At 53.5% G+C, this 10,263-nt stretch overlaps 1 protein-coding gene across 1 annotated transcript; it reads right to left on the bottom strand.

The window, feature by feature from the left end:
* Positions 1-4,355: 4,355 nt before the first annotated feature.
* Traf4 (TNF receptor-associated factor 4) lies at positions 4,356-10,257 on the bottom strand. Its single transcript, XM_013016554.1, has 7 exons — positions 10,074-10,257; positions 7,165-7,216; positions 6,466-6,570; positions 6,232-6,393; positions 5,984-6,145; positions 5,753-5,908; positions 4,356-5,484 (listed from the first exon to the last, which is right to left on the bottom strand). Exons 1-7 carry the CDS (start codon positions 10,214-10,216, stop codon positions 4,852-4,854), a joined length of 1,413 nt encoding a protein of 470 aa, XP_012872008.1. The 5' UTR covers positions 10,217-10,257; the 3' UTR covers positions 4,356-4,851.
* Positions 10,258-10,263: the final 6 nt, after the last annotated feature.

Raw genomic sequence — 10,263 nt, 5'->3', positions numbered from 1 at the left:
TCCTGCCCCCTCAAAGAAAAAGAAAAAAGAAAAAAAAAGAAAAAGGCAAAAGAGACAAAAAAAATCACACACACACACAAAAAACCCACAAAACCTTACCTTACTGAAGGAATCAGATAGGTAAGGGATGATCACATTGGAGTTTGGAACTAAAAACACCAAAAAAAAAAAAAAAAAAAAAGGAGGGGGAAAAGTTAAAATGCATTTGGTTCTCTACACTGGCTAAGAATATTGCTGTACACTGTAAGTTTTAAATGTCATGTTTCTGTATGAACGTAGTGTGGGTTTGAGTAGCATTGTGTATGAGTGGCCCCACAGGTACATTCACCCTTAGTCACCTCCTTTTGCAGCCCCTAAATTAATGAAGAAAGGAGAAAAAAAACACAAAGCCTTAAGCTCTTTGAATTCTTCCTCTACCAAATGAGCATGATTCTGACCACTGGAGAGGAGTCTACATTGGAAATAGCCTCTCTTTCCCTTTCACTCACTTTTAAAACCATCCTCCACCCACTCCATGCCCAACGCGTCTCATTCCCAAGTGACAGTTGGCTAGAAATCCACTTTTGTGTAACTTTAAACTTAGATTATGTTTTGTTGTAAAATTTTTGCACCTGTATTCTGTTAAAGATACCTAGTTGGGCTCAGTTTGCTTTTCCCCTCATTCCCCTTCCCCTTAAACCAAATAAGCCCTTAAACCTTTCCTCTTGTCTCTGGGGAATGTGAGTTGATATTTTTTAAGATTCTGGGTTCTGTTTACTATCCACTGTTCCTTAGCCAGAAATTCTCTAGTGATCTGAAGCAATGTGACTGAAGACCAGTTTTTAAATTATGTGTGGGCAAGTTGCCTTATATTTAAAAAAGAAAAAAAAAAGCCTGATTGTGTTATGCCAAATGATAGCAACATGAAGTCCTAATTTATTGTTCCTGATTGTTTTCCTGCCGTCTGTGAACACTGGTACCTCCCTGTCCCTGAGCCCTTGCAACTTTTGGTGTGCTGTCTCCTCCCAAGGTGTTGGTTATCCTCTTACCTGACCTTTCCAGCTCCCACATAACTATGTTCCCTACTTCTTGCTTGATCTCTATAATCAAATATTCTTACTGTAATTTTCCCAGTGCCGAAAGGGGAGCTGCCACTGTAGGAAACTGGACAAGACACCAACTTAGGGGCTTTCAAACAACCTCAAAACCACCTCTTCCTATGTAGGGGTGCAAGTCTCTGAAGCTCTCACTCCCACCTCTAGTCTGCATGGATAATGTACTGTGATTTCCCCACCCTACAATTAACTGCCCTCTCCTTCAGTGTGAGATGTTTCCTAGTTAAACCTGAGCCCCTCTGCCAGCCAACCCCCAACCAGCAATAAGGGTCCAAACTTGGACCTCCTGTCCACTTACTCCCTGCCTCCATCCCATGCTACTCCTAGGGAATACCTTGGATTCTCCACTCTATCCACATACTGTAGCATTCATTCTCCATCTCTCACCTCACCTGTGGTGGTTTATGGGTGTGATGGGGTTTTTAAGATTATTATAAACCAGTAAAAAGAAAAAACTCACCTTTGATCTTGTCCTATTCGTGTAATGTGATGAGTGTTTGAGGTGATTTTTTCTGTCTCACTAGAATGGGAATGACTCATTTGGAGGGGGTGGGGTTGGTGAGGGTCCTGTAGTAAAAATCCTCAGACTATGCTGTGCCACTGACTAGAGAGCATGCACGTGGGTATTTCAGCAAACCCAGAGTGGGGCCCAGCTGATGGCCTCTGCCCAGGCCCCAGGCTGGGCCGCTAGGGGCTTAGTGTGGAATTTCATTGGTAAGCATGATTTGCTGCCTCTTAGGGGACCAAAGGGTCTTATCACACTTTGGCCCCAGGGGCCATCAGCCACTGTGTTAAGGTCTAGTTTGCAAATAAGCTAACTAAAACGGAAGTTTCCCTTGTACCTCCAACACTGCAATTTCTGAGGGCCCTTAACTGGAGACACACGTTCTGTAATCTGGAAACTGTACCTCCACCTACCCACCTTAGTGATTTGAGTTTTCTCACGTGTTGAATTTTTTTCCTTGGGCTGGGAAGGTGGCTCAGTGGTAGAGCGCTTGCCTTGCATGCCTGAGGCCCTGGGTTCGATTCCTCAGCACCACATAAGCAGAAAAAACCCTGAAGTGGCACTGTGGCTCCAGTGGTAGAATGCTATCCTTGAGCTGAAGAGCCAAAGGATAGGACTCAGGCTGAGTTCAGGCCCTGTGACCCTCAAGAAAAAGTTTTTTTTAATTTCCTCTTATCTGCAAGGGTAGGAGAAACCCCAAAAGAACTACTTCAGTTACCTTCTTTGCTTTCTGGTAGATTCATGCTGATATGGAGGGAAAGACTGATTTTACAAAATATGGAATTTGCAATAAAATCAGCCTTTGGCCGGGCACTGGTGGCTCACGCCTGTAATCCTAGCTACTTAGGATGCCGAGATCTGAAGATTGTGATTCAAAGCAGGAAAGTCTCTAAGATTGTTATCTCCAATAAACCACTTAGAAACCCACAAGTGGCACAAGAGCACTAGACTTGAGCCGAAGAGCTGAGGGACAGTGCCCAGGCTCAGAGTTCAAGCCCATGACCAACCAAAAAAAAATTAACCTTTGGTAACAGGAGTTGATAGGCAGCGTGCTAAATGGAAGGAACCTTCATAGAGTTAAAAACACCCTTCTACCAGGCACTGATAGCTCATGCCTGTGATCCTAGCTACACAGGAAGCTGCGATCTGGGGAGCATAGTTTGAAGCCAGAAAAGTCTGGGAGATTAACCTCCAGTTAATTACCAGAAGACTAGAAGTAGAGCTGTGGCTCAAAGCGAGAGATTGCTAGCCTTGAGTGAAGAAGCATAGGCCTAAGTTCAAGCCCCACAACCCCCCCTCCAAAAAAGCCACCCTTCCCTCCTCAGCTTGCCATTCTCTGTGAGCCTATTTCCTTTATTCCTGCCATCCTAAGCTTTCAAATAAGACAGACCTATAATTTTAGCTGCTTGAGGCTGACACTTGGAAGATTGAAGTTTGAAGTCAGCCCAAGCAGAAAAGTCTAAGATTCCATGTCCAATTAGTAAAAGAATGGAGGTATAGCTGAGAGTACCAGCTGTGAGCTGAAAATCTGATCACATGAATTCCTGAGTTTACGCCCTGGTACCTGGACAAAAGACCTGCAACCCATCCAACATCACAGGAACTAACTCGACAAGTGAGTCAAACTAGTGATTCCTGGGCTGAGTTAGGTTCATGGGAATATCATACTCAGAGCCTAGCCTAGGTTCCACAAATTATTGGCATGAGGGCCAGGTTAAGCTGAGTGGTAGGGATGGGGAATTGTAGAATGCTGGTCATGAGCTGCCAGGCTGAGGACTGACACAAAAGGCAAATCCCAGAGCTGAGGCTGTAACAGTACAACCATGTACACAGCAAATGCAAGGCCCTAGATTGGATACCTTGGGGAGGTGCGGAGTAGAGGCCCTACCCAAAACCAGGTGAGGGAACACTGATAAGTCAACTCACTTCTGTTCAGTTAACTGTCAAAATGTGAGTAATCATAGGCACCCATTTAAGCTTGTGGAAGGCAAATGAGATAAGGATGAGGGTAAAAAAGTGTCTTATATGCCCTGAAGCCAAAGGCCCTTTTTACTAAGTTTAGTGCCTGGGTAGACTGAGTTTTGGATTAGATTAACATCCATTTGAGCTTATGTCTGTAACATCTCACTTCACTTAAATAGGGCCTTATGATGGCAGAAGCAACTCCGCTTGTATTAAAGCAAATACTGCAATAAAAGTGCTTAGCAGGGGCTGGGAATGTGGTTTAGTGGTAGAGGGCTTGCCTAGCAAGCATGAAGCCTAGGTTTGATTCCTCAGTACCACATAAACATAAAAAGCCAGAAGTGGCACTTTGGCTCGAGTGCCAGCCTTAAGCAAAAGAAGCTCAGAGACAGTGCCCAGGCTTTAAGTTCAAGTTCCAGGACTGGCAAAAATGAGTGCTTAGCACTGTTTACCACAAGAAGGCATCTGATGAATGGTAGTTACTGACGAAGAATAACCTATCTACAGCAGAACACTATGCTTTGAAGGATGGACAAGAGGGACTCCAATCTTCGAAGACAGGCAGGGTCTGCACCTGTTCCATCAAAGCACCAGAGGGCAGCAGCCAGCAACTTCCACACAAAGCCTGCTGCAGTTTCGCTGGAGGCCACTAGAGTGTAACACTAGGGCTGCTGGATCTTGGGACTATAGTAGGTCAGATCTTAGTGCAGAGTTCTTCACAGGCTCCTTAGCCTTCACTTGGGTCCAGCCTCCCAGGTCCCAAACCAATCCAGAGGAGATAGGCTGGCACAAAGTTAATAAATACAACTCAGGGTTTATTAAAAATCAGAGCTCCCCTGCTGTGACCTCCTAGCACTAAAGAAATAAATAACCAGAAGGGCCACAGCTGGAGAAAGGGGAAAAAAAATTAATCTCAAGGCAGATTCTTTTAACTACCCCTCCATTTCCCAACTCCCCCCTATGGCTCTTGGGACATAGCACCTGAGCAGGTGCCTCAGTCCAGGTAGAATGTGGCTGGCACCAAGGCATGTCTGCCCTGCCCAGGAAGGGAGACAGGCCCTGGGGATCACTTGTTTCCAGCCCTTGATAATCCCGAGACCTGCTCCCTCCAGGGATCAGGGATGAAGCACCGATTGGAGGCACCTGAGGGTGGTGGTAGGGGAAGAACAGGGTAACAGAACCTAGGCAGAAGTAGCAGAAAGGGGGGCCAGCCCCCTCTCCAGTTTCGGCCAGTGCCTGACTGAGGTCATGTCCTATCCCTTATACCCCTGGAGCTCCCCAGCTCTGCACTCAGCTGAGGATCTTCCGGGGCAGTTCAACAGAGGCACGGATGAAGACAGCATCATCTCGCACATAGTTTCGCTTTCGGATGTCTTGATGGGAGATGAACTTGGGGTATCCAAAACCCAGAGAACTCTCATCCAGGGAGCCTCTCCAAGTGCCAGGTTTTTGGAAATTCTTCCAGTTTGGGTCAGGGTGGAAGGTTTCAGTGACATGCTGTGGCTTGGCCAGCCCAGGGTCGCTCTGATCCAGCAGGGAGAAAGTGACACGTCGGGCAAAGGGCCACTCAAGGAGATTGTCAAAGGCACCTGGCAGTACACGAATGTACAGCGAGAGATGTGTGCCCTCGCCACTGCCGTTGCCGTTGAGGAACGCAGACACCTGCAGCTTGTAACCATACTTATGTGTGTAGAAAGCTGGGCTGAAGCACTCAAGGTTGGGCTTGGCCTTGGCCTCCTGTAGTCGCCGCCCATAGCTGCCAATCTTCCAGATGAGCACACCATCACTGCCCACTGATAGCTCCTCCAGCTCTCTGCGAAGGTCCTGCAGCTCCTGCCGCTGCCGGCTTACCAGAGCACACATCATAGCCAGATGAGGCTTCACACTCTCCTCCACGTGTCGTGCCATTGCCAGCTTAGGGCACTGTTGGTAAAGCCCCAGGCCATGGGGGGAATGGAGAAGTTACCAAAAGGGGAAGGTCCAGGGGAGAGAAGATGGAGAGGAAGAGTAGACATCTAACTCTGCATGAGGAAGACAGGGTGCTAGAAACAAGCAGAAACTAACTGACCAGCAGGGGAAAAATGAGGGTTCCAGAGCAGAGCCCACCAAGGCCTCACTGTGCCAGGAAAGCTAGCCTGTCCAGGACTTGAAGGGCTAAAGAGGAGCTGACAGGAAGGAGGAGGACTCTTACCCTGTGTTTACAGCCAGAATCTTTGAATGGGCAGAGTACCAAGGCGGTGCTGCAGCTGTCTTTCAAATGGCCTGCCAGGTCCTCCCGAGCCACGGTGCCCACACCACACTGGTTGGGGCAGGACACAGGCAGCCGTGGGCACTGGTACTGGTGACTCTGGGACCAGAAAAACAGTCAATAGCCTGCCTCCTTGTTACCACCCCACAACCCACAGCTTAGGAAGGGCCTCACCTGAATGGTGTCAAAGACAAACTCCTTGCTGCAGTAGGCACAAGGCTGGGTGCGCTTGGGGCACTCAGAGGTGGCATGCTGGGCCAGCAGACGCCGCATCATGCGGGCACCACACTTGTTCTCACAGTACACGCTCTCTTGGGGGCACATGCCCTCATGGCTCTGGAAATGTCAGAGAGGCTGAATTAAGGGATACCTGGGCCGCCAAGTGCCCCACTCCCTTCCACTCTCAGCTGGGCCCCACTGACCTCATAGGCCTCCCCACTGAAGTCACAGCCACAGAACTCGCATTTGAGGCGCCGCTTGGGGCAGTCGTGCTGCAAGTGTGCAGGCAGATCGCGGCGGCTCAGCTTGGAAGGGCAGCGATTGGGGCAGGGGACTACATTGAAACTGCAAGTATTCAGGTGGGCCTGGTGGGAAGGGCTGCAGTCAGTGCCTGCTGAGGGAGTATAGTCCCAGCCCTCCCCCCATCACAGTCTCACCTGTAGATGACGGAGTGGCCCACTCCAGCGGCAGCCCTCTTCACTGTGGATGCAGCGGATAGACAGACCTAGCACCTGGACCTCCAGCTCTGGGTCTGGGTAGATCTGGAAGCAGGGATAAGGAACCAGCCAAGGTCAGAGCTTGCTTCAGTCCCCAACTCCCACCCCTCCCCACCTCTATTTAATCTGGCTCAATTCTAGAGCCCTTAATAGCCTCTCTTGAGCTAAGGCCTCTCTCTTTTATACTGTTTGCCACTCTGTGCCCAAGGCACTTCCCTGCTGTTGTATCTCAGGGTCTCCAACATGCCTGCACAGAACCATGCTCCCTCCAGAGAGATAGTACTCAGTCCAGGCCGTGTCCCCCTCTGCCCTGTTTCCTAGCCCCTGGTGGAGGGCTCCTGGCCCTCAGCCACAAGTCTAACTTGCCCTGTGGCAAGGGGAAGGAGCACTTCTTAAGGACACAGAGCAGCTCTGTGCACCCCCACAGGCTGGGCATTGTGCCTGCCCTGCAGGGCAAACATAGCCTCCGTTTGCAAACTGGGCTGGTGGGAGAGAACAGGCTACCTTTGTGGGGGCACGCGATCTTGAGGCTCGGGGTTGACATTGGCCCTGAGCCCGCTGGCTGCTAACAGCAACAGCCCCCATCAAGGGCAACAGCTTTGTACCCTGTGCCTGGGTTATTTGGCAGTGTGGACTCACCTTGGCATAGTCCAGAGGAAGCTGGTCCTCGGGGCATTTGAAGACTCCTTCACTAAAATGGGGAGAGGACAGGGTCAAAGCTCTCCTTATGGGAAGGGAGAACATAGCCCCACCCTCTCAACCAGGACAGCCTCCCTCCCTCCCTCCTTCCCTCCCTCCCTCACCAGACCGGTTCCCAACCAGCCACAGCACAGACAAAGGGGGCAAGCAGAGGCCAGAGGGGAGCCAATTCCCTGTTCTGGGAATGGTAGTTCTGGGACCAGTGGAGGCAGAGCCAGCTGCCAGGATAGCACTTGGCCAACAGGTGGCAGCTGGTACCCCCTCCCCCAGGATAGCAGCTGGACTTAAAACAGGCTGCCCAGCTACCCCTTCCCCCCAGAGTGGTTTTCATTGGCTAGGCTGAAAGCTGATGAGAGGGTGAGCTGAGATGGGTTGGGATTTAAGTGCCAGGGCTGCTCAATCTCCACAACACTGCCAGCCTAAGAACCAGGGCAAAGGTTAGCCCCAGGCTACCTCACACCAACCATCCCCCCCCCCTCCTCTTTGAGGGTGTGTTTTCCCAAGCAAAGGCAAGAGGCCTGACACTCATTCTCAATCCTACCAGGTCCAGGTCCTCGCCACTTGTCTCTGAGAAGGGTTAATCTTCTCACTCAGAAGTCAAAGAAAGGAAGGAGGCTGGTCTATGACTCTGCAGCTCAGTCAAGGCTTTACTGTCACAGTCTCACAGACAGATACACACACACACACACACACACACACACACACACACACACACACACACACACACACACACGGCCTGGCTGATCACTGTTCCTCTGGCTTCAGGAGCTTAGTAACCCCACCCCCTGCCAGCTGCTCCCTAGTCCTCTCCGGTCCCCACCTGACTGTTAGCACCCAAGGAGCCCAGTGCCGGGCTTCCTCCTGCCAGCATGTCCTTGCTGACCCTGCCAGGACCAGTCATGCATGCCTGGTGTGGCCCAGGCAGGGCAAAGGCTCATTGAGCAGGACCTAAGCCCCCCTTCCCCCCCAGGCATGACATTCCTGGTAGGTTGGAATCAGATAGGTGGTAGGCAAGGTGGAAGCAGAGGCCACATGGCAGCCCTGTTCTGAAGGCACTTTTAGAGCCAGGACAATTTATGTCCCAGGTTCAGAAAAAAAGAGTTTCTAGTATCCCCTCCTCCTGACCCCACTATCACTGGCCATGCCACCAATGCCAAAACCAGTACATGCCCAGGCACTGAAGGTGTGCCTGTGCTAACAGTGCAACCAGACTTCCTGGCCCGACCTGAGTAATAGCCCTGGCAGGAGTGGGGAAAGAGGAGTGGGCCAAGGGGGGGGGGGGTCCACTTGGCTGCTTCAGGAATGTGCTGACCTAGTCGTTCTGGAGACAGGGAGGGGACTAAGGCAAGTCCCTAGGCTTCAGGCAGAAGCTTACCCTGCAGTTTGGGGCCCATCCAGGACAAAGGTTTAAGCCAGGACTATGGTCTACCTAGCTTGTAGGATAGAGGTGATGGTGAGGGACAGAGGCCTAGCCAACCTCTTCTCTCCAGAGGCCTCAGCGACGGAGCTCAGGCACTGGGGGGAGGGGGAGAGGTAGAGGCTGTTCTTGGCTGAGCAGTGGAGGCCCAGGCCCAGGGGAGAAGACAGGATGGGGGGAGGGGGCTGTAGGAGAGGAAGAGGGGATTTCCGGGAGGAGGAGGGGCAGAAGCTTTAGCTAGGGGACGGCGAGGGGAGCCAGGCCTGACAGTCCCCTCCCCCCCCTGCTCCTTCCCTGCGGCGGGTAAGGGTGGGTCAGCTGGAGGGGGGCTGGCTCAGCTGGCCTCATCTGGAAACCAGAAAGCGAAGGAGGGAGGACAATGGGCCCGTGTGTGTGTGTGTGTGTGTGTGTGTGTGTGTGTAGCAGAGTTAAGTGTGTACACGGCAGGGAGGAGGGAACAGGAGAGAGGGAGGAGGGGGCTCACAGTAGCTAGTGCGGGAGCATCTGCGAGGGCAGGAGCCGGGAGGCTGCGGGGAACCGAAAACAAAGGACCTGCTGAGATTTCCACCAGCTAGGGGCTGCCACCGCCGAGGGCGGGCGCACGGGTGCGGGGCCCCTCGGTCACACCAGACGCGCGGCTGACCCTAGCGTCCCCGGCGCGCTGGGGCGCCGCCTCCTCGGGACGGGCTCCCCACCGCTCCCCTTGTCTCGCCCCAGCAGTTCCCAGAGTGGACTGGAGACCCAAAGGAAACGTAATGGATGCCCCGGGGGGGGGGGGCAGAGGGGCAGCAGCTCTAACCCACGAGCGTGACCCTCCCACCAGCCGCACTCCACAGCCGCCCCGGGAGGGCGGAGGGACCCCCGAGGGATGCCTATTTCGGGGGAGGGGTGGAGGCCACGATCCTCCTCCCGGGACAGTGTGACCGCGTGCGGCCCGGGCTTGAATCCCGCCTAAGCCTTCTCCTGGGTGGCCTTGGGCAAGTCTCAGCCTTCCTCTGAATCTCTGAAATGGGAGAACAATGGCCACGGCACTGAGGCCAGCCAGAAGAGGTTAGACGAGGGAAAACACAGCCCCACCGCCGCGGCGGGGGCGGCCTCCTCCCCGCGCGATCCAAAGTTCACGGCCAACGCGGCCCGGCCCTCGGGGAGGGGGCAGGGCGTCTCTCCTGGCCCAGCCCCGCCGGGACGTCCAGAGTTCTCCCCACCTGGGCTGGGCAGGTGGGACCCGGGGCGCCGCCGGGGGGGAGGGAGGGGGAACAAACGCTGGGGAGGGGGGTGTCCTCCCTCGGGGCCTGACGTCATCGCCACCCCGTGACGTCAAGGCAGGCGCCCCTGGGGTCACCTGGCCGGGGCTCAGACAAAGGCCCGCCGTGCTCCCGGCCGGAGCCCCCGCGGGCGCCCCCCCCGGCCCGGGCCCGCCCCCCCGTCGCACCTGAGGAACTCCTGCAGGCAGGTGTCGCAGAAGCGGTGGCCGCAGGTGGAGACCTGCACGGGCTCGCGCATGGGCTTCCCGCACAGCGGGCACAGCAGCCGCCGCTTGGGCTTCTCCAGGAACTTGTAGTCGAAGCCAGGCATGGCGGGCTCAGCCGCGGGCACGGGCGAGCGGGGCCGGGGCACGCGGC

The sequence above is a fragment of the Dipodomys ordii genome, unplaced genomic scaffold (genome assembly GCF_000151885.1).
Source record: "Dipodomys ordii isolate 6190 unplaced genomic scaffold, Dord_2.0 Scaffold31, whole genome shotgun sequence".
Taxonomy (NCBI): Eukaryota; Metazoa; Chordata; class Mammalia; order Rodentia; family Heteromyidae; genus Dipodomys; species Dipodomys ordii.
This window is presented reverse-complemented; position numbering and strand designations above follow the sequence as displayed.